The 25894-nt window shown below is 55.2% G+C and overlaps 1 protein-coding gene across 3 annotated transcripts; it reads right to left on the reverse strand.

Moving 5' to 3' along the window:
* Nucleotides 1-72: 72 nt before the first annotated feature.
* ADGRE5 (adhesion G protein-coupled receptor E5) lies at nt 73-25894 on the reverse strand. 3 transcript variants are annotated; one of them, XM_012457798.2, is made up of 20 exons: nt 25520-25894; nt 18741-18791; nt 18422-18544; nt 16886-17041; nt 11815-11946; nt 11069-11215; nt 10525-10671; nt 10390-10436; nt 10202-10279; nt 6650-6827; nt 6461-6568; nt 5042-5319; nt 3924-4103; nt 2502-2693; nt 1934-2160; nt 1725-1791; nt 1542-1633; nt 1274-1442; nt 776-877; nt 73-694 (listed from the first exon to the last, which is right to left on the reverse strand). In XM_012457798.2, exons 1-20 carry the CDS (start codon nt 25539-25541, stop codon nt 665-667), a joined length of 2526 nt encoding a protein of 841 aa, XP_012313221.2. In that variant the 5' UTR covers nt 25542-25894; the 3' UTR covers nt 73-664. The 3 variants fall into 3 exon arrangements, with proteins under 3 accessions (XP_012313221.2, XP_012313222.2, XP_012313223.2); XM_012457799.2 differs by lacking the exon at nt 11069-11215 and having other exon boundaries at nt 25520-25893; XM_012457800.2 differs by lacking the exons at nt 11069-11215; nt 11815-11946 and having other exon boundaries at nt 25520-25893.

Raw genomic sequence — 25894 nt, forward strand, 5'->3', positions numbered from 1 at the left:
GTTTCTTGGTTGCTTCGGCCTTTCACGGACACCCTGGGCCTGGCCTCTTAAGTCACCACCAGCAGTCAAGGCCATCTTCTGTATGCGTGTATTTAATTTTAAGTGTCAACATTGAAAGGTTTAAACAGATAAAAACACATTACACAACATCTACAACCTTCACAACAGTGAGAACCTCCAGCCTGGCCAGGCAGGGCAGGCCTCTGTACCGTGAGCCTCAGGCAGTGGCCCCAAGGGGCCCTGCTGTGGGACCTCTTGACATCAGTCTTAGCTTAAGAGGGAAGCTGAGCCCCAGCGCCTAGTCTGCAGCAAAGACATGAGAGGAAAAGGCTAGGCCGGGACAAGAGCCCTCAGTCTGTCCCGAGTGCTGGCCACAGGTGCCAGGGCAACAGGCCGCAGCCCTGGGCCAACCTGTCCCCACCCTGAGTCATAAGGTCGGGGAGAGAGGCAGCCAGCAGCAGGACCAGCGGCTCCGACTCCACCCCACTGGGTGTCCTGGGCTTTGATGCCAGACTGTAGCTGCCACTCCCTCCTGGTGGCACACATGGGCTCAAGGAGGCAGGGTGGAGGGAGCAGAGTGGTGGATGGAGGGAGGATGGATGGTCTTCGTGTGCAAAGCTGCTGCGGCCACAGGAGCTGCTGGCCCATCCAGAGTGGTGCATCCTCACATGCCAGACTCTGATGCCCTGAGGGCCTGGAGAGGAGAGCCTGATGAGGCCTAAGCCAGCCCTGGTGTCTTCCTGCCCACACACCCACCTCAGGCACAGCCCCTTACCCGTGTCTGATTGTGGCCAGTGCCAGACGTACTGGAGGTGAATTCTGAGTACTTGCTCCCCCCAGCAACTAGGCAGGCCCACTTCCGGTACTCCTCCCGAACCTGCCGGCCCAGGACACCCAGTCAGGCCAGGAGCAGGCCCTGGGACCCCACAAGCCCCTCCCATGCTCTGCCCTCGGCCCCACCTTGGTGTTTTTGTGGGTCTTTTGAGATCAGGTCTCCCTGTCGCCCAGGCTGGAGTGCAGTGGCGCCATCATAGCTCACTGCAACCTGGAACTCCTGGGCCCAGGTGATCCTCCTGTCCCAGCCTCCTGAGAAGCTGAGGTTACTGGTATATTCACCACTGCACCTGGCTATCTTTGAATTTTTTGTGAAGACGGGATCTGGTTATGTTGCCCAGGCTGGTCTCTAACTTCTGGGCTCAAGCAGTCCTCCCCTCTTGGCCTCCCAAGTAGGTGGGAGGATGACAGACATGCGCCACCGTGCCCGGGCCCCCACCTTCTTGTTGAGCAGGCAGTGTAGCACGTAGAGGAAGGCGCCCTGCAGGCAGTTGAGGATGGTGAACACATAGGTAAGCACCAAGCTCCGACTGTCAAAGATGAACAGGCCAAACACCCAGGTGCAGCCCAACAGGAAGAGCTGCGCGATGGCCGTGATGGTCAGCACCCTGCGGGGAGGGGGTTGTAGTGTAGGCCCCCACCTCGCCTCCAGCTTCATGCCCCTCATCCTGGCCCCGCCTCCAGGTCCTCCCAGCCCTTCCTCTCACCTCGCCCGCTTTAATTTCTTCATGTCTGGATTGATTTCAGAAAACTTCTGAGTGAGCTTCCAGACAGTCGTCACGAAGATGACAGCATTGCACTGGGCAGGGAGCAGATTGTGGGTTAGAGGGTGGGAGAGATGGTTCAGCCAGGCCTGGGCCCTTGGCGCTTGAAGGGGGGTGGGTACTTACCAAAATGATGAATGCCACAGGTCCCAGGAAGCTCCAGAGGAAGCCCTGCTCAAAGTCCAACCAGCAGCTGGGACGGAAGGGAGGGGTCCCATCAGTGCCCCAGGAAGCCAGGAGCAGAACCCAGGGCAGCGGGGCATGGTATGTGACACTGCCCGTGAGCCCCGGGCCTGGCACCCCGCCCTCCTCCTGCCCCACCTCACTGCACTCACTATCTAGGGCGGCCATAGCCCTTGCTGTAGATGGCAGCCGAGACGCCCACGATGAGCAGGGGCACGCCGTAGCCGATCAGGCAGAGCCAGCGCGTACTCAGGCCCTGGCCCTGGAACACGCGCACCACGAGAAAGTAGAGCTCCAGGCCTTCGAGGCTCATCCAGCAGAAGGCGGCCAGGAAGCAGTAGTGCAGGAGCCCGGCCACCAGGCGGCAACGCAGCCCCACCTGCAGGGCGGGGACGGAGGGGCGGGGCGATGTCAGCGAGGGACGGGGCATGTGGGGCCAGAGCCGACGGGTGGAGTGGGCGGGACCACGGCCGAAGGGTGGGCGGGTCTGGGGTAGGGCCAGGCTCTCTCAGGGCCCACCCCCAACAGCGCTCATAGAAGCCAGCGGGGACTCCGGGCAGGGCCAGGCGGCTCCGAGCCCTTTAAAGAGACAACCCGACCCCCCAGTGGGCGGGGCCAGATCCCGGGCAGGGGCGGGGCCCCAAGCCTCCAGGGCCCGCCTCCCCGACCGAGCCCCGGGAGTGGGCGGGGCTAACCCCCTCCGAGGCCTCCCGACTTCACCTGGCCGCCTTCGTTCTCGATGCCGGCCAGGAAGATGGTGGAGCCCACGAAGAGGCAGATGCAGAGGTGCAGGTGTATGGTGGTGCGCGAGCCCTGGATAGGCCGCACCAGCAGGAAGGTAAGGATGCACAGCAGCAGGCAGAAGAGTGACAGCGCCAGTCCTACCCTGGTGATCAGGGTCAGCTTCCAGTCCTAGGAGCAGCACCAGGTGTTCAGGGTTCCTTCAGGGCCTGAGGCCTTCCTGCCCTCTTTTTGGTCCCTTTTTCCCCCACACTCTGACAGGCCTACCTCTCTGACCTCCTCCCTTGTCCCTCCTACATCTGGCCACACTTACCAGCTGGTAGGTGAGTCTAGGGATTTCACATTTTTGTGCTTGACGGACCTTTGGCCTGGACCACAGGCGCCCCCTTTCTCTGCCTGGTTAATTACAGTTTTCGACAAGGCCCAGCTTAATTATGGATTCTACTGAAGTCACAAACAGTGGTGCTCCAGGCTGGGAGTGGAGGCTCACACCTGTAATCCCAGCACTTTAAGGGGGTGAGGTGGATGGATCACCTGAAGTCAGGAGTTCGAGACCAGCCTACCCAACATGTTGAAACCCCATCTCTACTAAAAATACTAAAATTAGCCGGGTGTGGTGGTGTGCGCCTGTAATCCCAGCTACTCGGGAGGCTGAGGCAGGATAATTTTTTGAACCTGGAAGGCAGAGGTTGCAGTGAGCCAAGATCACATCACTGCATTCCAGCCTGGGCGATAGAGCAAGACTCTGCCTCAAAAAAATAAAGAAAGAAAAGAGGCTGGGCTGGGTGGCTCACACCTGTAATCCCAGCACTTTGGGAGGCCAAGGTGGGCAGATCACCTGAGGTCAGGAGTTCGAGACTAGCCTGGACAACATGGTGAAACCCGGTCTCTACTAAAAATAGAAAACCTTAGAAAACGAGTTTTCAAAGAAAAAAAAATACAAAACTTATCCAGGCATGGTGGTGGCGGGCCTGTAATCCCAGCTACTCCAGAGGCTGAGGTGGGAAAATGACTTGACCCCAGGAGGTGGGGCTTGCAGTGAGTCAAGATCCCGCCACTGCACTCCAGCCTGGGTGACAGAGTGAGACTGTCTCAAAAAAACTAAAAGAAAGTGGTGCTCCCTTGGAATGCTCTACACGGGGAGCTTTTAGTGATATCTCACAACTGGTACAGTATGGACAGGCAAAGGAGCCACTGGCTGCACCCAATGTATAGTTGCAGGGTCGCAGAGAAGAGGCCAAGGGAAGAGGCTGTGAGGGGGGTGACATGGGGACACCTGGGCTGTACAACCCTGCAGACGTATCTGAGCAACCAGGGGGCTCCATGGAGAATTGGCTGCCTGTCTGGTTGCAGCTGGACCTTGTTACCTGTGGGTGCTTGAGGATGGCCCCAGCTGCTCACCTCCACGTCGTAATGAGCCATGAGGATGGCAAAGCTGCTCAGATGGCTGCATTGGCAGGTGGTGCTGCCGTTCTTGCTGCCTAGCACCTGGCAGCCCTCAGTGGCCCAGTGCCCTCCCCTGTTGCTGTCACTCTTCCAGAAGGCACAGATCAGCTCCTGCCGTGGCCTGGGTGTCACGTCCTGTGGGCAGATGGGGGTGGTCAGAGAGGTCGGTGTGGAGCTCACTCTTAGGTCCTGGACTTGGCTGAGCACAAGAGGGCTGTTTTCATTAGTGAATGAGCACCTACTGAATGTAACAGGTTTGGAGACACAGCAGTGAACAGAGCAGACACAAGTACCTACCCTGTGAGGCTGACATAAGAGTGGGAGAGATGGCCGGGCACAGAGGCTCACGCCTGTAATCCCAACACTTTGGGAGGCCAAGGCAGGAGGATCATAAGGTCAAGAGATCAAGACCATCCTGGCCAATATGGTGAAACCCCATCTCTACTAAAAATACAAAAATTAGCTGGGTGTGGTGGCGCATGCCTATAGTCCCAGCTTCTTGGGAGGCTGAGGCTGGAGAATCGCCTGAACCCGGGAGGCAGAGGTTGCAGTGAGCTGAGATCGCACCACTGCACTCCAAGCCTGGCAACAGACTAAGACCTCAACTCAAAAAAAAAAAAATAATAATACTAAAATAAATAAATGAAATAAAATAAAATAGGCCAGGTGCAGTGGCTCACACCTATAATCCCAGCACTTTGGGAGGCCGAGGCAGGCGGATCACCTGAGGTCAGGAGGTCAAGACCAGCCTGACTAACATGGAGAAACCTCGTCTCTACTAAAAATGCAAAAATTAGCGGGGCCTGGTGGCACATGCCTGTAATCCCAGCTACTCAGGAGGCGGAGGTTGCGATGAGCCGAGATCGCACCATTGCACTCCAGCCTGAGCAACAAAAGCGAAACTCCGTCTCAAAATAAAATAAATAAATAAAGAAACTAAATCAGTAAGTAATGAGGTTAGGAAAGGCCCAAATGGGGTCAGAAGCACGTAGGGGAACAGCCTCCCAGGCAGAGGCCCAGCACGGACAAAAGCCCTGGGTTCTCTTTGAGGAAGGGGCAGAGTGAGCAGAGACCTTGGCTCCGGGGCGAGCAGGAGGGTCTCTTCCTGCCTCCCCACCAGAGGACTCAAGGTGGGAGAAGGCGAAAAGGATGGGGGAGCTGAGTTCCTTGGTGTTGTTGTGGCTCAGAAAGACGGAGTTGACGGCTGAGAGGCGTGTGAGTTGAACGCCACGGACGTTGCTTTCGTATATCTCTTCCAGCTCGGCTTGCTTCTCGGAATCCAGGTCCAAGGAAGCGTTGGCCAGCAATGCCGTCATGTTCTGGATGGAGAGGATTCCCACCACAGCGGAGCCTGGGGAACAGACAAGCTTGCTGCCCACTCCTGCCATCCTCCTCCCGTGCTCTATCCTCCCTCTCAAGATGGCCCAACTCAGGCTCAGCCAATCCACCACGATGACACCAGCCGCCCCTCCCCATGGGTCAGTTTCCAGTTGTTCCTTTGTGTGTGTGTGTGTGTGTGTGTGTGTGTGTGTGTGTGTGTGTGTGTGATGGAGTTTCGCTCTTTCGCCCAGGCTGGAGTGCAATGGCACGATCTCAGCTCACTGCAACCTCTACTCCCAGGTTTAAGCAATTCTCCTGCCTTAGCCTCCTGAGTAGCTGGGATTACAGGCACGTGCCACCACACCTGGCTAATTTTTGCATTTTTAGTAAAGATAGGGCTTTACCATGTTGGCCAGGCTGGTCTCGAATTCCTGATCTCAGATGATCCGCCCGCCTCAGCTTCCCACAGTGCTGGGATTATAGGTGTAAGCTACCTCGCCTTTGTGCTGAGCCTTTTTTTTTTTTTTGAGACGAAGTCTCCCTCTTGTCACCCAGGCTGGAGTGCACATGGCATGATCTCAGACCACTGCAACCTCCGCCTCCCAGGTTCAAGCGATTCTCCTGCCTCAGCCTCCTGAGTAGCTGGGACTACAGGCACCTGCTACCGCGCCCAGCTAATTTTTATATTTTTAGTAGAAACAGCGTTTCACCATGTTGGTCAGGCTGGTCTCGAACCCCTGACCTCAGGTGATCCACCTGTCTTGGCCTCCCAAAGTGCTGGGATTACAGGCATAAGCCACCATGCCTGGCTTTTTTTTTTTTTTTAAGACAAGGTCTCACTCTGTCTCCCAGGCTGGAGCTCCTTGGCACAATCAGCTCACAGCAGCCTTGACCTCCTGGGATCAATTGATACTCCCCACTCAGCCTCCCGAGTAGCTGGGACTATAGGCACATACCACCACGCTTGGCTAATTTTTGTATTTTTTGTAGTGACAGGGTTTCACCATGTTGCCCAGGGTGGTCTAGAACTTCTAGTCTTAAGTGATCTACCCACCTCGGCCTCCCAAAGTGCTGGGATTTGCAGTTGTTCCGTATTCTGAACCTCCCCCCGGCCCCATCCCAGCTCCTCCATCCCTCTCCCACGGGCTCCCACTCCGGACCGCTGCTGGTACCAGTGTTCTCGGCTCCAGCTGCCACAGCCCAGTTCAGCTTCATGCGTGCATTGCTCTGACCCATAGTGACGTTCTTGTCCCCCGGCTCCTGGATCATCAGGGTCAGCTCTGAGGGGAGAGGGGCAGTCACTGGGGACCCTAGGTACCAGGCGGGGCCCAGGGCCGGGGCAGGGCAGGCCAAGGCCTCACCTGTGTTCGAAGGGGAAAGGTAGGTGAAGGGGCCTTTAGGCAGGGTCTTGGCCAGCATCCTCAGGACATCTTCAAGGTACGAGAGCAGCTGGGTGGCTATGAGGTGCCGGACAGGTGGGGCCAGGGCCTCTATGTCCCCAGGGGCTTCCATCAGTTCGTCCACCAATTTGATGAGGTTCTAAGGGGTGACAGGTGACAGAATCACTGGAGCATTGGACCACGGGGGTTGCCTGAAGGACCCGGATCTCACCCCCGACCAGGGGACACACCACCCTGGAGATCCACAGGCACAAGGGAGTCACTGAGGTGACGCAGCAACCAGAAAACAAGCGGCGGATTGAGAATATGCCTGCGCACGTGTAGGAATCTCAGTGCTTTCCGCTGCTCGGGCACAGGCTGCCTGCCATGCTCTGTTTTGTCTTTCTGTTCTTTTTTCTTTCTTTCTTTCTTTCTTTTTTTTTTTTGAGACAGAGTTTTGCTCTTGTTACCCAGGCTGGAGTGCAATGGCGCCATCTCAGCTCATCGCAACCTCCGCCTCCCGGGTTCAAGCAATTCTCCTGCCTCAGCCACCTGAGTAGTTGGGACTACAGGCATGTGCCACCATGCCCAGCTAATTTTTTCGTATTTTTAGTAGAGACGGGGTTTCACCGTGTTGACCAGGATGGTCTCGATCTCTTGACCTCGTGATCCACCTGCCTCGACATCCCAAAGTGCTGGGATTACAGGCGTGAGCCACCGTGCCCGGCCCCACTTTCTTTTTTTTGAGACAAAGTCTTGCTCTGTCACCCAGGCTGGAGTGCAGTGACGTGATCTTGGCTCACTGCAACCTCTGCCTCCTGGGTTCAAGCCATTCTCCTGCCTCAGCCTCCCGAGTAGCTGGGACTACAGGCAGGTGCCACTATGCCCGGCTACTTTTTTGTATTTTTAGTAGAGATGGGATTTTACCGTGTTAGCCAGGATGGTCTTGAAATCCTGACCTCCAGTGATCCACCTGCCTTGGCCTCCCAAAGTGCTGGGATTACAGGTGTGAGCCACCATACCCAGCCGCAGCAGTATTTTTTTTTTTTTTGAAAGGGAGTCTATATCACCTAGCCTGGCCCTTTTCTTCTTCTTTTTTTTGAGACAGGGTCTCACTGTCGCCCAGACTGGAGTGCAGTGGCATGATCATAGTTCACTGCAACCTCCACCTCTCAGACACAAGCAATCCTCCCACCTCAGCCTTCTGAGTAGCTGGGACTACAAGAGCGTGCCACCACATCTGGCTAGTTTTTGTTATTTATTTATTTATTTATTTTAAGACAGAGTTTAACTCTTGTCACCCAGGCTGGAGTGCAATGGCACAATCTCGTATCACTGCAACCTCCACCTCCCAGGTTGAAGCAATTCTCCTGCCTCAGCCTCCCAAGTAGCTGAGAATTACAGGTGTCCAGCACCACACCCCACTAATTTTTGTACTTTTAGAAGAGATGGGGTTTCACTGTAGTTGGCCAGTCTGGTCTCAAACTCCTAACCTCAGGTCATCCACCCGTCTCTGCCTCCCAAAGTGCTGGGATTACAGGCGTGAGCCACTGATCCTGGCTTTTTTTTTTTTTTTTTTAAAGACGAAGTCCCGGCCATGCCACCCTGAATGCGCCCGATCTCATCTGATCTCGGAAGCTAAGCAGGGTCAGGCCTGGTTGAGAAAAGAAAAGAAAACCTTTGCCGAGCGCGGTGGCTCACGCCTGTAATCCCAGCACTTTGGGAGGCTGAGGAGGACTGATCACGAGGTCACAAGATCGAAACCATCCTGGCCAATGTGGTGAAACCCTGTCTCTAAAAATACAAAATTAGTTGAGCGTGGTGGCATGTGCCTGTAGTCCCAGCTACTCAGGAGGCTGAGGCAGGAGAATCGCTTGAACCCGGGAGTCACAGATTGCAGTGAGTCGACATCGCACCACTGCACTCCAGCCTGGTGACAGAACGAGACTCCGTCTAGCAAAAAAAAAAGACGGAGTCTCGCTGTGTCACCAGACTGGAATGCGATGGCACAATCTCAGATCACTGCAGCCTCCACCTCCCAGGTTCAAGCAATTTTCCTGCCTCAGCCTCCTGAGTGGGACTACAGGTGCACGCCACCAGACACAGCTAATTTTTGTATGTTTAGTAGAGATGGGGTTTCACCATCTTGGCCAGGCTGGTCTTGAATTCCTGACCTCATGATCCACTCACCTCAGCCTCCCAACGTGCTGGGATTACAGGCGTGAGCCACCGCACCCGGCCAGCTCTGTTCTAACTCTATCTGTCTGACACTTGCAATGTATTTGAACCTGCTCTGAAGTGTAAAATACACATCAGATTTCAAAGACTTATTTTTAGGAAAAGAATACAAAATATCGCAGGGTTTAAAAAAAATCATTCCATGTTAAAGTGGTGAATATGTTGGATCTATTGGGTTACTTTTTTTTTTTTTTTAAGACACAGGGTCTAGGCCGGGCGCGGTGGCTCACGCCTGTAATCCAAGCACTTTGGAGGCCAAGGCGGGTGGATAACCTGAGGTCAGGAGTTCAAGACCAGCCTGACCAACATGGTGAAACCCCATCTTAAAAAAAAAAAAAAAAAGAGAGAGAGAGACAGGGTGTCGCTATGTTGCCCAGGCTGGAGTGCAGTGGCTATTCACAGGCGCGATCCCACTACTGATCAGCACAGGAGTTTTGACCTGCTCCGTTTCCGACCTGGGCCGGTTCACCCCTCCTTAGGCAACCTGGTGGTCCCCCGCTCCCGGGAGGTCACCATATTGATGCCGAACTTAGTGTGGACACCCCATTGGCATAGCGCACTACAGCCCAGAACTCCTGGGCTCAAGCGATCCTCCAGCCTCAGCCTCCCGAGTAGCTGGGACTATAGGCACATGCCACCGCGCCCGGCTGATGCAATCGTAATTAATTAATTTATCCGAGACAGAGTCTCACTCTGTCTCCCGGGCTGGAGTGTATTGCACCATCTTGGATCACTGCCACCTCCGCCTCCCCAGGTTCAAGTAATTCTCCTGCCTCAACCTCCTGAGTAGCTGGGAGTACAGGTGCATGCTACCACACTTGGCTGAATTTTTTGTTTTGTTTTGTTTTGTTTTAAGACAGGGTTTTACCATGTTAGTCAGGCTGGTCTTGAACTCCCAACCTCAGGTGATCTGCCCACCTTGGCCTCTAAAGTGCTTGGATTACAGGCGTGAGCCACCGCGCCCGGCCTTTTTTTTGAGACAGAGTCTCGCTCTGTCACCAGGCTGGAGTATAGTGGCACGATCTTGGCTCACTGCAACCTCTGCCTCCCGGGATCAAGCGATTCTCCTGCCTCAGCCTCCTCAGTAGCTAGGACTACAGGCACGTGCCACCACACCCAGCCAATTTTTGTACTTTTAGTAGAGACAGGGTTTCACCATGTTGGCCAGGCTGGTCTGAAACTCCTGACCTCATGATCTGCCCACCTAGGCCTCCCAAAGTGCTGGGATTACAGGCGCGAGCCACCGCGCCCAGCCTCCCCTCGCTGCTTATACCCTAGGGGAGGTCCTGCCCTTACCTGGATGGTGTCCTTGGCTGAGCTCAGCTTGAAGTTTCTGTCCAGATCCTGGACTTTGTTGAAGAAGCGAGAAAGCGTCTGCAGAGAGGGGAGATGCGGGGGTCAGAGAGCTTTGACGGTGGGTGGGAAGTTTCGGACGAGGCTGTGGATGGAGTTCCCACGCCTTGGTACCTGTGGAGGCCACTCACCTGGCTGTGGACTCCAGGGGGCAGGGTCCACGTGGGGAAAGTCATGTCTGTAGGGAACAAGACAAGCGGCTCACCAGGCGGGAGAGCGACTGTGCGTGTGCTCGGGGCTGGGGAGCTTCTAGGATCAGGTCTTACCTTCACAGACAGTATCCTTTTGGTTATTCCGGGTTCCCTGTTTGGGCTTCCAGCCTGGGCGGCAGCGGCAGTTGTATGAACCCACGGTGTTGAAGCAGACGGTGGAGCTGTCACACTGATGCTGCCCGGAGCTGCACTCGTCCACATCTGAGGACACAGGAGGGGGTCAGGCCCTGTCCCGGCCTGGAGAGGGTCCTGTCTCCTGTCCGCACCCCCGCCTTGGAGTGGTGGATGGTGGGTTATGGAAGCGTGGAGGGACCTGGGCACAGCAGGTGGGCCCGTGCAGATGTGCGGGTTATGAAAACAGTGAACGCCTTCCTCCCAGGGAGTCATCAGCTGCTGCCTGGGGTCCCCCTGAGCCTCCCCCTCAGTACTCCAGCTCCTTCTCTGGGACCCCTGCTCTTTTCTCATCTAGCCTCAGAAGAGTGAACGCCTGGCACAGCTGGGTGCCTCCAGTGTTCATTCTGCTCAGTTTGTGTGGGCGCGTGGAACATGTGATCAGATGTTTGTGGGTCTCTGGGAACATGGGATCTGGGCTCTCGACCTTCACAGATGGTATTGTTTGGGCCATTGGGGGACCCCGGAATCGGCTGCCAGCCCGGGCGGCAGAGGCACTGATAGCCGCCCACTTTGTTGAAGCAGTGGGTAGAGTTGTGGCATGGGTTTTTTCCGGAGGTGCATTCGTTCACATCTGAGGACAAAGTCAGAGGGTCAAACCCTGTCCCCGACCAGCCCAGGCCTGCCCTCCACTCACTGTACCCACTCCCTGTCTTTTCATTGCCCCACACTGAACACCATTATTACAGGTGCCGCCACTTGGTGACCTTCAACTTCACCTTCAAAGCATTTATGATGGTCTCCCTACAAGAAGGGCACAGCAGGGACCATGGTCCCCAGTTTATAGGAGGTGAAACCAAAGGGGAAACTGAGTCACGAGAGCTGGACTTCCATGACTAAAAGCTAAACTCTCTCACCTGCTCCCTCCCTCACTATGGTGGAGGTTCTTTTTCTTAGAACTGGGAGTGACACCTTCTTCCACTCGCATGTGACAGATGAGGAAGGGGCGAGGTCTGGGGGTCCCACAAGGGCACTCCAGTCCGCAGAAGTCCTGCCACCTCCCTGCCATGGCAGGACCTTCCTGGGAGGTGAATGCTTAGGCAGGGGCTTAGCAGGTCCTTGGGCTCGTGGGAACCTGCGGGTTGTCTCCCTCCTCCTCGGCTGCTTTGTGGGACCTGCCTTGGTTTCATCCCAGCTTCTGTCCAGCCTCACACCTTCTCCCAGGGCCTCTACCTTGGCAGAGCTTCGGGTCCTCGGGGTTGGGCTGAAAGCCAGGCAGGCACTGGCAGATGTAGCCGCCGAGAGTGTTGGTGCAGGTGCTGTGGCTTTTACAGACCCTGGGGCTCTGCTGACATTCGTCCACGTCTGCAAGAGGAAGGAGAGGGTGAAGATGCCCGTAGCTGTGAGTGGCTTTCGGGGCTGTGGGTCCGCCACGTTTCCTGGCACGGAAGCATCTGGAAGGCACCACTGTCTCCTCCCTTTTCCAATCCACACAGAGGCGTCCCATGGTGAGCACGGTGGCCCAGGCCTTCTGTGGTCCAGACGTGGCTGGAAGCAGCTGAGTTCTCCCCGTCTCCTCTGCCTTCCTGGGCAGCTCCCAGCTAGGGTGTCCCAGCCTGAGGATTCGGGGCAAAGGCCAGGGTGGGCCTTCCTGAGAACCAAATGCAGGGACATGTCGTGCGCCCAGGCAGGATGCATCTTGGCTCCCAACGGTGGCCCTGGGCCCGACTCCCCCAGGGTGGCAGCTCACGGGCTGAATTCTCAGAATCCCAGTGGCCCTAGCAGGATGGCGATCTCCCATCCACACGAGCTCTGAGAGCCCAGCTCCATGGGCAGGGACCAAGACCCCTCCTGAGCCAGGGCCCCCCATGCGGCTCAACAGCAGGGGTGGGGAGAGCCAGGGACGCTGCGGGACAGGCCAGGGCCTCCCGGAGAGTGGGCAGCAGGCTGGGGTGGACAGCGGGGGCTGAGGTCCAGCCTGGCAGCCTGAGTCTATGAAGATGCTTTTTTCTGATCCCCAGGAAGGGGTCTACGGACAAAGGGCTAGCAGGATTTGGTGAGAATCCGCTTCTGAGCAGAGCCAGCCGCGAGTGAGGGCTTGGTGGCTGGAGAGGGTGCAGGTGCTGATGGGTGAGGGGTAGCAGATGAATTTGTCCTCTTGTTCCTTGTCGTTCTCCCAGGAGTGGAAACCTGTGGGGCCTGCTGAATGGGGTTCAAGCTTCCATCTCTGTCCCCGAGCGGTCCAGACCAGGACTGACCTCGGGAGAGGATCAGGCCGGGGTGATGGCCCTCAGTGATGTTTTCTCTTGCCATCTAGTCCAGACTGGAGCCGCTTCCTTCATCCAACCCTCCGAATGTGTGTGTGTGTGTGTGTTTTTTTTTTAGGCGGCTTCTCACTCTGTCATCCAGGCTAAAGTGCAGTGATTCGATCTCGGCTCACTGCAACCTCCACCTCCCAGGTTCAAGCGATTCCCTGCCTCAGCCTCTTGAGTAGCTGGGATTACAGGCACTCACCACCTCGCCCAGCTAATTTTTGTATTTTTAGTAGAAACAGGGTTTCACCATGGTCAGGCTGGTCTCGAACTCCTGACCTCAGGTGATCCTTCCACCTTGGCCTCCGAAAGTTCTAGAATTACAAGCATGAATCACAGCTCCCGGCACTCTGAGTGCATTGTGGGGTCGATGTCACCCTGCTCACCGCTGGCCACAGCATCCTCCCAAGCCTCGGTCATTGGAGGTGCCTTCAGGCTCAGAAATTATCAGGGTGGGTCAGGGTGGAGCCTTGGATGGAGAAATGAACTCAGGCTAAACGGCCAGGAAAACGATCAGGAGGCATCTTCTTCAGGCCAGGTTGTCCTGTCCTTGAGATTCCCTCCTCCTGAGTTTCTGGACAGGGTTTTGGGGTTCATTATGGTAGGGGTGGGGGTCAGAGGGCTTCCCGGTGTGACTGTGTGAGCCGTGGCAGCAAGTTTCATCCTGGCAGTCCCCCGCGATGGTGAAGAGGACGGATACTGTGCTGGAATGCACCACGCCACACCATGTCGTGAGCTCCTGAAATATCCTGAGTGCCAACCCCCTTTTGTTTTGTGCAAATAAGGTGCCAGAGGGGCAGGGAGATGTTCTCAGCTTCCAGAAGTGGCCCCCTCTGGAGGGTCCTGAGTCTCAGGATTAGGACAAGCATGGGTGATCAGGTGTCTAGGACGCCCCTGAGATGCCTGGAGACAGTGGGTGAGGAGTCGAGGGAGCTGCCCCAGGTCTCCGGCCCCGATGTCAGAGGCCCCATGGGCTGTGATGCCAGGTGTGTGTGTCCTCTGGTGCGGTAGTGAGACTTGGAGTGCTGAGGGTTAAAGGGAGGGGCCCAGGCCCCTCTGAGCTTCTCACCTCTGGTGGCAGGTCCTACTCCAAACCAGCAGCTGTCTCCATCACCTGCCTTGATGCCCGTGGAGGTCTCTCTAACACCTCAGCCCTACCGTCCATGTCTCTGCCCAGCTGCCTGGCTGAGTCCCCCTCTCTCAGCCCAGGCCTGTTTCTAACACAGCAACACACCTCCTCCATAATCACAACCACCATCCCATGCAGGGGGCTCACAGCATCAGGTGGGCAGCACCCCTAGCCGCAGCACCTTGGGAGGGTACCTGCCTAGTACAGTTGTGCAGGTTGCTCACTGCACAAAGGTATTGGGCCAATAAGATGAGCAGGGGCTGAAATCAGTCCACTCTTTGTGTGCCAAAAGTGTCCACTGGGAGAGGGGAGTCTTTTTCCAGTTCACCTGAAGACTCTGTCCTCCAGTCAAGTCACATGCATGTGGAACCACACAGTATCCGCTTGCAAGGGGCTCCTGGGGCTAGCAGTGTGGCAGGCAGAAGCCTCCTGCTGGGATCCACACAGGTGCATGTCCCAGGTACACGGATCTCTGCCTTGTCCCCCACCTTACCTCCCTCTTTGTCCCTCTGCCTGAATTCCGGGCAGGAGGGGTGGGGCTGGGATCGGGCGGTGGGCCCTTTCTTCTATCTACAGCAGGGGCCCTCCAGACCTTCTGAGTCCTGAGTCTCGTCACCTCCCAGCTCTGCCCCAGTCCTCTTTCTGATCGTGGTAGCCTGCACTAGCTCCCTCTCTTGAAATGAGTCGCGGCTCCCAGCTGCCCACTGCTGACTCCCATCTGCCCCAGTGGATCTTGGAAGCCCCTCCCCTGCCCGACCGGCTTCCTTGGAAGACAGGCAAAGCCTGGAGTCCCCGCTTCTCTTGGCCTGAGCCGGTGCCTCAAGCAAGACCATAGCAAAGGCTCCGCGCCTCTGTGTAGGGTTGCAGCCTCGCATCTGCTCTCTGATCCTCGCACCCTAGGGAAACCCATGCTGGGGCCGCATCAGATCAGAATTACAATAAAAACCCAACAGTCATCGCGGAAAGGTGCGTTCTGCAAGCCAGGGGCTGTTATGTGTTTTTCTTTAATTGAGACGGAGTCTCGCTCTGTCACCTAAGCTGGAGTGCAGTGGCACAATCTTGGCGCACTGAAACCTCCGCCTCCTGGGTTCAAGTGATTCTTGTGCCTCAGCCTCCCAAGTAGCTGGGACTACAGGCTTGTGCCACCACCTCCAGCTAACTTTTGTATTTTTAGTAGAGACGGGATTTCACCATGTTGCCCAGGCTGGTCTCAAACTCCTGACATCAGATGATCCACCTGCCTTGGCCTCCCAGAGTGCTGGGATTACAGGTGTGAGCCACCGCGCCCGGCGTGTTAAGTGCTTTTATAACCTAATTTACGTTCCCAGCAACTCTACAAGATAAATACCATTACTCTCCTTTTACAGATGGGTAAACCGAGGTGCGGGGAGGTTAAAGTAACGTGTCCAAGGTCATACGTTTAACAAAGGTCAAAGCTACTTTTGTTGTTATCTTTAAAAGATAAGGACTGGGGCATGGTGGCTGCTTGAGAGGCTGAGGCATGAGAATAGCTTGAACCAGGAGGCGGAGGTTGCAGTGAGCTGAGATTGCACTACTGCATTCCAGCCTGGGTAACAGTGAGACTCCATCTCAAAAACAAACAAACAAAAACAAGTAAAAGATAAGGACTCTTTCTTCCCCCATCTCTCTCTCTATATCTTACCCAGGCTGGTCTTGAACTCCTGGCCTCAAGTGAAGTGATCCTCCCACCTTGGCCTCCCAAAGTGTTGGGATTACATATGTGAGCCATGGCACGCAACCTGTCAGTTTTCTTTTTTTTCTGAAACGGTGTCTCGTTCTGTTGCCCAGGCTGGCACACAGTGGCACAATCTTGGCTCATTGCAACTTCTGCCTCCTGGGTTCAAGCGATTCTCCTGCCTTAGCTTCCTGTGGCTGGGGTTACAGGCATGTGACACCACACCCGGCTGATTTTTGTATTTTTAGTAGAGACAGGATTTCACCATGTTGGTCAGTTTGGTCTCGAACTCCTGACCTCATAATCCACCTGCCTTGGCCTCCCAAAGTGCTGGGATTACAGGTGTGAGCCACCGCGCCTGGCCAGTTCTTTTTTTAATGTTTTTAATTTTTCGATATTTAAAAATCCAGCCTCCAAGAAAGCTTTGGTTTGATTTTTTTTTTTTTTTTTTTTTTTTTTTTTTTAGAGGCAGGATCTTGCTTGCTCTGTCACTCAGGCTAGAGTGCAGTGGCGTGATCACAGTTCACTGCAGCCTTGACCTCCCAGGCTGAAGCAATCCTCCCACCTCAGCCTCCCGAGTATCGGGGACTACAGATGCCGGCCACTATACTTGGCTAATTAATTTTTTTTTTTGGTATTTTTTGGGGGTTTCACCATGTTGCCCAGGCTGGTCACAAACCCATGCTCAAGCAATCTACCTGCCTTGGCCTCCCAAAGTCCTGGGATTACAAGCATGAGCCACTGCACCCGCCAATATTCATATTCTTTTTAGGGGTGGGGTCTTGCTATGTTGCCTGGCCTGGTCTTGAACTCCTGGCCTGAAGAGATCCTCCCGCCTCAGCCTCTCAAAGCGCTGGGATTAAAAGCGTAATAATGTTATCACATCTCACATGTGGACAGTGGTTTCTGAATAAGTACCCTGGCCAATGTCACACACGTGGTCATCAGGATTTGGCCCAGGCAGCTGGTCCCAGAGTCAGCCCTTAATCCTCATGTTACCCTGCCTCTCTGGGCTGGCAGCGTAGGTAAATGCACACCTGTCCCATCTCAGACCCCAGGCACTGACCCTGCTCTCTGGAAGACCCTGCTCTCTGGAAGCTGCCAGAATGGCTCTGGTGACCCCAAACCTCATGGATGGAGCGTCAGAGGACATGGGGTGTTTCTTACCTTGACACGTGTTCTGGCTCTCATTCATGAATATTTTTGTCCCAGAAGCAAGCTCATATCCCGGGCTGCACACGCAGTAGTAGCTTCCCTCCGTATTCTTGCAGTCTGAGAATTTTCCGCATGACGGTTTGAATGGTGACACACACTCATTTATGTCTGGAACACAACAGGACAGGGAGTCACCTCCCAAAGATGTGAGTTCCCTCAGGGCAGAGGCCCCTGTCCTTGCTCCCCAACATGGGGCCTGCTTCTTCGTATCTTGTGGAAAGAATCTCAAGTTGCATTGCACAGGCTGTGCTGCAGCTGGAGCAAGCCATTCCTGAAGACCACACTTGATCTCAGTTCTCTGGCTGGCTTCCTAGATTTGGACACGGTAGACAGCACTGAGGTGGAGGATGGGCAGGAAGCTCCACATCCCCCTCCCCAGTCTTTTTGTAGAAAATTAAACCCTATTACAGCCAGGTGAGGTGGCTCACACCTGTACTCCCAGCACTTTGGGAGGCCAAGGCCAGCAGATCATCAGAGGTCAGGAGTTCGAGACAAGCATGGCCAACATGGCGAAACCTGATGTCTACTAAAAATACAAAAATTAGCCAGGCGTGGTGGTGGATGCCTGTTGTCCCAGCTACTCAGGAGGCTGAGGCGGGAAAATCACTTGAACCTGGGAGGTGGAGGTTGCAGGGAACTGAGATCAAGCCACTGCACTCCAGCCTGGGTGACAGGGTGAGACTCCAACTCAAAAAAAAAAAAAAAAAAAAAAAGAGAAAAAGAAAAAAGAAAGAAAAATAAGGAAGAAGAAAACATGGCCAGAATGTACCTTCTCCCCAGTCTTAAGGGTAAACTGAGGCACAGACCGGAGATTCCTGAACGCCCAGCTTCTGTATCTCCAGGAAGTGATACCTATTCACTTCTTACTTCTCCTCATTCATATTTTTTCCTTCCCTCCTTCCCTCCCTTCTTCCCTCCCTCCCTTCTTCCTTCCTTCCCTTCTTCCCTCCCTCCTTCCCTCCTCCCTTCCCTCCCTCCCTCCCTCTCCCTTCCTTCCTTTTCTTTCTTTCCCTCCTTCCCTCTCTTTTTCTTTTCTTCTCTTTTCTTTCTGTCTTTCTCTCTTTTTTGAGACGGAGTCTCGCTCTTATCACCCAGGCTGGAGTGCAGTGGCATGATCTCGGCTCACTGCAACCTCCACCTCCCAGATTCAAGCGATTCTTCTGCCTCAGCCTCCCAAGTAGCTGGGATTACAGGCAATCGCGACCATGCCCGGTTAATTTTTTGTGTTTTAGTATAGAGATGGGGTTTCACCCATGTTGGCCACGCTGGTCTCGAACTCCGGACCTCAGGTGATCCGCCCGCCTCGGCCTCCCAAAGTGCTGGGATTACAGGCATGAGCCACCGCACCTGCCCTCTTTCTCCTTTCTCTGCCCATGATCATCTGGAAGGTGAGACTGAGGCCCCTAATAACAACCTCTGGCCCCCACTGGCACTGGGCAATGCCTCATAATCTCAGAGGCGCCGTGCGCTGCCCTCAAGCCTCTGTACCATCACACATCTCCGTGCGGCTGGTGAAGATCTCAGCTGAAGATAAAGTGGTGAACCCTGGATTGCAGCGACAGGCGGTGGCATTGACACATGTGGAGTTCCGAGGGCACCAGTGGGCACAGCCTGCAGGAGCAGAGAGCGTGGGCAGAAGGTGAGGGGCAATGGGAACCACAAAAGGGGCCCTGGGGGAGACAGGGAGGGCACTGAGGTTCCTGTGCCTGAGGCCGCTCTTTACGTGGGCTGAAAGGGGCTGAGTGGGGGTCCAGGGCACTCCCTGGGCTTGGCTGTGGACTGTGCTGTCTGCTCCCAGCAGACTCACCCTTGGAGGTCTGGGTTTCAGCTCCCAGCAGAGTCAGCCAGACACAGAATGCTGCAACAGAGAAAGGAAAGGGGATCAGAGGGGACCCCAGAGCAGGCTGAAGGGGGTGCATTTTGGGGGAGGAGGATGCTGACCCCTCTCAGGCTCAGATCCCGTCAGTCGTTCAAACAGAGTGAGCAGATGTCACATCCAACTCTGGTGCTCAAGCCAGAGGGTTTTTGTTTTTGTTTTTGTTTTGGACACAGGGTCTTGCTCGGTCACCAAGGCTGGAGTGCGGTGGCGCAATCACAGCTCACTGCAGCCTCCAATTCCTAGGCTCAAGTGATCCTCCTGCCTCAGCCTCCCGAGTACCTGGGACCACAGGTGTGCACCACCATATTTTGAATTTTCTCCCTTCCTTCCTCCTTCCCTCCCTCCCTCCCTCTCTCTCTCTTTCTCTCTGTCTCTCTCTTTCTTTCCAGAGTCTGGCTTTGTTGCCCAGGCAAGTGCAATGCTTTGATCTCAGCTCACTGCAATCTTCACCTCCTGGTTTCAAGCAATTTTCCTGCCTCAGCGTCCCAAGTACCTGGGATTACGTGAGCCCACCACCGTGCCCAGCTAATTTTTGTATTTTTAGTAGAGACGGGGTTTTACCATATTGCCCAGGCTGGTCTCGAACTCTTGACCTCAGGTGATTCGCCCGCCTCAGCCTCCCAAAGTTCTGGGATTACAGGCGTGAGCCATGGCTACTGGCTCAAAAATTTTAAAATACTTTATTTACTTTTTATTATTTGTTTGTTTTTTGAGACGGAGTCTCACTTTGTCACTGGAGTGCAATGGCGCAATCTCAGCTCACTGCAGCCTCCACCTCCCAGGTTCAAGCGATTCTCCTGCCTCAGCCTCCCGAGTAGCTGGGACTACAGTCATTAGCCACCACACCCAGCTAAGTTTTGTTTTTTTTCAGTAGAGATAGGGTTTCTCCATGTTGGCCAGGCTGGTCTCCGACTCTTGACCTCAGGTGATCCACCCGCCTCAGCCTCCCAAAGTGCTGGGATTACAGACATCAGCTACTGAATTAAAAATAATTTAAAAAATTATTTTAGAGACAGAGTCTGCTCTGCTGCCCAGGCTGATCTTGAACTCCTGACCTCAAGTGATCCTCCTGCCTCAGCCTCCTGAGCTCGACTTGGGGATGGGATTTCAGGAACTGAGAAGTAGGGAAGGGCCATGAGCCTGAGGGTGGTTCTCAATGCCAGCTGCTGCTCTTCTGACCTGGGGGGTGTGTGGGGAGTGGCTAAGAAAACAGATTGGAGCCAGGCAACCCCAGTTCAAATCCCAGACCGTGGGCCTCTCTGCCTCAGTTTCCCCTTCTGTCGAATGGGGATGATGATGGCGCCCAATCCCCAGTGTAGTGTGGGAGTGAACCGCACGACTGCTGTCTGGTATGCCTGAGCATTTACTGCCGTCTACATTTCTTTAGGTAAAAACGAAGGTGTGGTCGGTTGTGGTGGCTCAGGCCTGTAATCCCAGCACTTTGGGAGGCAGAGGTGGATGGATCACCTGAGGTTGGGAGTTCGAGACCAGCCGGCCCAATATGGTGAAACCCCGTCTCTACTAAAAATACAAAAAATTAGCCAGTTATGGTGGTGGGCATCTGTTATTCCAGCTACTCGGGAAGCTGGGGCAAGAGAATCGCTTCAACCCGGGAGGCGGAGGTTGCAGCAAGCCGAGGTCGTGCCACAGCACTCCAGCCTGGGAGACAGAGCGAGACTCCGTCTCAGAAAAAAACAAAGTGAAGGCGTTGGATCCCCCAAGGCTCTAAGATGCTCTGGACCCACAGGCTTCCTCAGGGACACAGGCGCACACACACCACACCCACAACCGCCACCAGCCCTGGCGGCCCATCCTTCGAGCCAGCAGTGATATTTCACCCCGGGGCGCCCCGCCCACAGGAAGACTCAGGGCCGCCTGTTGGGTGCACGTGCAGCGGCGGTTCCCAGCGCTCAGGGCGTGCTGGGGGACCCTCCTCAGGTCACCAGGGGTTTTCGAGACCGGGACCTAGGGATCTCCTCGCTGTGCCCCAGAAAGAGAGACAAAGAGGCAGAGGTGGAGAGAAAATAGAGATTAGAGAGAGAGACAGAAAAAGACAGAAAGACACAGAGAGAGAGAGCGAAATAGAAAGAGAGAGAGAGAGGGCCAGGCACAGTGGCTCACACCTGTAATCCCAGCACTTTGGGAAGCCGAGGCAGGCGGATCACCTGAGGTCAGGAGTTTGAGACCAGCCTGACCAACATGGTGAAACCCTGTCTCTACTAAAAATACAAAAATAAATTAGCTGGGTGCGGTGGCGGGTGCCTGTAATCCCAGCTACTCAGGAGGCTGAGGCAGGAGAATCACTTGAACCCGGGAGGCGGAGGTTGCGGTGAGCCGAGATCACACCATTGCACTCCAGCCTGGGTAACAAGAGTGACACTCTGTCTCAAAAAAAATTAAAAAAAAGGAAGGAAGGAAGGAAGGACAGAGAAGGAGACAGAGATAGAGAGATGAGAGACAAATTACATGGTGATAGAGAGAGGTGGAGAGAAACAAGGGACCCACAGAAAGCAGGAGAGAACACAGGAGATGGGACAGAGAGGACAGAGAGGCAGAGCGAGACACGGTGAGGCAGAGAGACAGTGAGTCCGAGAGAGACACAGTGAGGCAGAGAGACAGTGAGGCAGAGTGAGACAATGAGGCAGAGTGAGACAGTGAGGCAGAGAGACAGTGAGGCAGAGAGAGAAAGAGAGAGACAATGAGGCAGAGAGAGACAGTGAGGCAGAGAGAGAAACAGTGAGGCAGAGAGAGAGAGACAGTGAGGCAGAGAGAGAGACAATGAGGCAGAGAGAGACAGTGAGGCAGAGAGAGAAACAGAGGCAGAGAGAGAGACAGTGAGGCAGAGAGAGAGACAGCAGAGAGAGACAGTGAGGCAGAGAGAGAGACAATGAGGCAGAGAGAGACAGTGAGGCAGAGAGAGAAACAGAGAGGCAGAGAGAGACAGTGAGGCAGAGAGAGAAACAGTGAGGCAGAGAGAGAGACAGTGAGGCAGAGAGAGAGACAGGCAGAGAGAGACAGTGAGGTAGGGAGAGAGACAGGCAGAGAGAGACAGTGAGGCAGAGAGAGAGAGACAGTGAGGCAGAGAGAGAAACTGAGGCAGAGAGAGACAGTGAGGCAGAGAGAGAGACAGGCAGAGAGAGACAGTGAGACAGAGAGAGAGACAGGCAGAGAGAGACAGTGAGGCAGAGAGAGAGACAGTGAGGCAGAGAGAGAGAGACAGTGAGGCAGAGAGAGAAACAGTGAGGCAGAGAGGGAGAGACAGTGAGGCAGAGAGAGAGACAGGCAGAGAGAGACAGTGAGGCAGAGAGAGAGACAGTGAGGCAGAGAGAGAGAGACAGTGAGGCAGAGAGAGAAACAGTGAGGCAGAGAGGGAGAGACAGTGAGGCAGAGAGAGAGAGACAGTGAGGCAGAGAGAGAAACAGTGAGGCAGAGAGGGAGAGACAGTGAGGCAGAGAGAGAGAGACAGTGAGGCAGAGAGAGAAACAGTGAGGCAGAGAGAGACAGTGAGGCAGAGAGAGACAGTGAGGCAGAGAGAGAAACAGTGAGGCAGAGAGGGAGAGACAGTGAGGCAGAGAGGGAGAGACAGTGAGGCAGAGAGAGAAACAGTGAGGCAGAGAGAGACAGTGAGGCAGAGAGAGACAGTGAGGCAGAGAGAGAAACAGTGAGGCAGAGAGAGAACCATGAGAAAGGAGGGTGGATGAAAACAGAAAGGAAGTGGGGGACGGGAGGGCTTTGGGATCTGAGTGGCAGGTGGGGGCTGGGGAGGGCAGGGAGGGGACGTCCAGTCCCTGCTGATCTGGAAATACTGGGGACCTCAATAATCCAGGGAGACCTGAAGGGGGTTGTTGGGCAGAGGGATGGGGACCAGGACGACGGCTGGGCGTGAGTCACTTCCTGGGCCTAAGGGAAGGAATGACTCACCACTCATCCGCCCCAATTCAACCCTGGAGGGGGCTCCCAGGGGAATTCTGGGGTGGGTTGTGAGCAGTGCTTTGGAGGGGGGTGTCTGGGGTGCAGATTGGAGGTGCCCAGACCACTCAGCCCCCGTGTCCAAATTTACTACCCCCTTAGGTGGGTGGAAGGCAGAGAACCCCACTCCCACCTCCATGCTCCTTCCGGCTGGGTTAAACCGAGGCCGAAAAACCCCAGCCCAAGCCTGTGTCCCCTCCCCAGCCGGCGTCAGGCTTTCCCTCTTCCTCCTCTCCGGCCACAGGGCTTGGCTAGTTCCTCCCTCGGCCAGGACCCAGTTCCTCTTTGCAGATCAGACCATGAAATGAGCTTCCCTGGCAGGACTGATCTAGGCAGATTTGTCTCCAACTCCCAAAGCCCCAGGTAACTCTGTTAAAGCTCAAAACCGCTCTAGGAGGCAGGGGCTGTGTTGACACCCATTCTACAGATAGAGAAACTGAGGCTTGGAGCCCAGAAAAAGATCAGGAAGAATCCAGTGACTGGAAGAGGCTGGGGAAGGAGGAATGGAGGGATTGAGGTCCCCGGGTCCCCAGGCAGCGTTCTTTTGTGCCTCTCCCGTCTGCATGGGCTGAGCTGGGTTCTCCACCCCCACGCTGAGGCGACAGGGCCTGGCTGCCTCCATCTGGGGCCTTGGAAGTGGCCCAAACAGAAGCCGGGAGAGGAGCTGCTGTTCTGGGTTGAGTTCCATCTGGTTCGCATTCTCTGGGCGGAGCCCTGAGCCATGAGTTTCCTGCGGAGAGACCCTGGGGCGGGGGGCGGGGCAGTCACCCCTTCTTTAGGCTTCCTGCTAAGGACCTCCAGATGATTCCCCAAACCCACCGGGGTCTTAACAGAATTTAATAATCATCATAATTTATTGTTTATTCATTTATTTTGACACAGGGTCTCACTGTCCCCCAGGCTAGAGTACAGTGGTGCAATCTTGGCTCACTGCAACCTCTGTCTCCCAGGTTCAAGCGATTCTCCTGCCTTGGCCTCCTGTGTAGCTGGAATTACAGGCACAGGCTACCACGCCTGGCTAGTTTTTGATTTTAGTAGAGATGGGGTTTCACTATGTTGGCCATGCTGGTCTTGAACTCCTGGCTTCAACCAATCTGCCCGCCTCAGCCTCCCAAACTGCTGGGATTACAGGCATGAGCCACCTCGCCCAGCCTTATTATTTATTTATTTTTCGAGATAAGGTCTTGCTCTGTCACCCAGGCAGGAGTGCAGTGGTGCAAAGACAGTTTACTGCAGCCTCAACCTCCTGGGCTCAAGGGATCCTCCCACCTCAGCCTCCAGAGCGGCGAGGACTACAGGCACATACCACCAAGCCTGACTAATTAAAAAAAATAATTTTTTTTTGGTTGGGCTCAGCGGCTCACACCTGTAATCCCAGCATTCTGGAAGGCCAAGGTGGGTGGATCACGAGGTCAAGAGATTGAGACCATCCTGGCCAACATGGTGAAACCCTGTCTCTACTAAAAATACAAAAATTAGCAGGGCATGGTGGTGTGCGCCTGTAATCCCAGATACTCAGGAGGCTGAGGCAGGAGAATCACTTGAACACAGGAGGTGGAGGTTGCACTGAGCCAAGAAAGTGAGACTCCATCTCAAAAAAAAAAATTTTTTTTTTGGTAGAGACAACATCTCACTATGTTGCCCAGGCTGGTCTCCAACCCCTGGGTTCAAAAGACCCACCTGCCTCGGCCTCTCAGTGCTGGGATTGCAGGTGTGAGCCACCGCGCCTGGCCAACAATGTTGCAATGCCGTCTACTGACTTCTCACTGTGAACCAGGAACGGTGTGCGTCCTAACTCAACCCTGAAAACATTCTTATGTGGAGACGGGCTGTGCTCCACCTTACAGATGAGAAGTTAGGCGCAGAGGCTCTGTGACTTGGCCCAGGTGACACAGACAGTCAGGGCAGGGAATCCCCGGGAAGCTGGGTCTTGGCAGCTGCACCCCCCAGGTGTGCCCCCAAGAACCCCAAGGTGGGCTCTTCTCTCTCTCTCTCTCTCTCTCTCTCTCTCTCGTCCAGAGTGGGTGCTGGGCTGACACCTGCCACTTGGGGCTGGCCCAGGGGAGCTGTGTCCCTGTGGTCCGGGAAGTTCTGGTTTTTGCCCCAAATGTCATTTCTTCACTCTCTTTGTTGCCCCGTTGCTAAGGCAACCAGCTGACCTGATAACCGTTACAGTCACCTTGGGTGGGGCGGGAAAGGGAGTGGGGGAAGTCACAACCAAAGTCAAATTCAAACCCACAGCCGCTGAAGTCCCTTCCACCTACTGCTGAGCCCCAGCCAGGTCCGCGGGGAACAAGAACTGGGGTCTCTGGGACTGCCCCTGCCGCTGGGACTGTGAGAGACAAATTGGAGGTACCCTGGCTTGGAGAAGTCCCGGCCTCTGGCTTCCCCACCCTCACCCGTGTCCTTCTATGCACTGTGCTAAGAGCAGCGGCGCTCCAGGTCCCAGCACTCACTTTTTGCCCCTTTCCTTCCCCCGTGCCTCAGTTTCCCCTATTAGGGAGCAGATGCCAAATTGGCTCCAGTAGAAAGCTTGAGGATCCCTCCAGGCAGGGGAGCAGGCTCCCAGAGCACCAGCAGCCCCTCTCCCCGTGGGCCCCTGAGTGCCTGCCTGACCATGTGGCTTCCTCCATCACAGGCTCCACAGCCACCAGCAGCGCCTCCCGTTTCTCAGACGCAGCCATGGGATCCCAAGGGACCTTCCTCGCCCCTCCCAGCGGGGCCCCCGAAGTTCTTACCGAGAAAGACGCAGCCTCCCATGTTAGGAGCTGTGGGCAGGAGCGGCTGGATCGGCCCGGCCCTGGAAAGAGTGGGTGGGACAGGGCTGTCCCGTCTCGCAGGCTGGGCAGCTGTGCAGGGTGTCCCAAGGCCAGGACTTTATGAAGGAGGGGGACGGACAGCCTCTGGCCCAGGGCCCTCCCCGGAACTGGCGGGGCAGCTGGAAGCCCAGCAGGAAAGTGCAATAAAAACACAGAGCCGGGGACTCTGCACACACACACACACACAAACACACACACACACACGTGCACTCGCTTAGCAAGAATGAAGTACAACCTGCTTTCAAAACCCTCTGCTGGAGTTTCTACCCTGTGGCTCTGAGGAACCCTCTGGCT

The sequence above is a fragment of the Aotus nancymaae genome, unplaced genomic scaffold (assembly GCF_030222135.1).
Source record: "Aotus nancymaae isolate 86718 unplaced genomic scaffold, 86718_ANA_hifiasm-v0.15.2.pri h1tg000028l, whole genome shotgun sequence".
Classification (NCBI taxonomy): Eukaryota; Metazoa; Chordata; class Mammalia; order Primates; family Aotidae; genus Aotus; species Aotus nancymaae.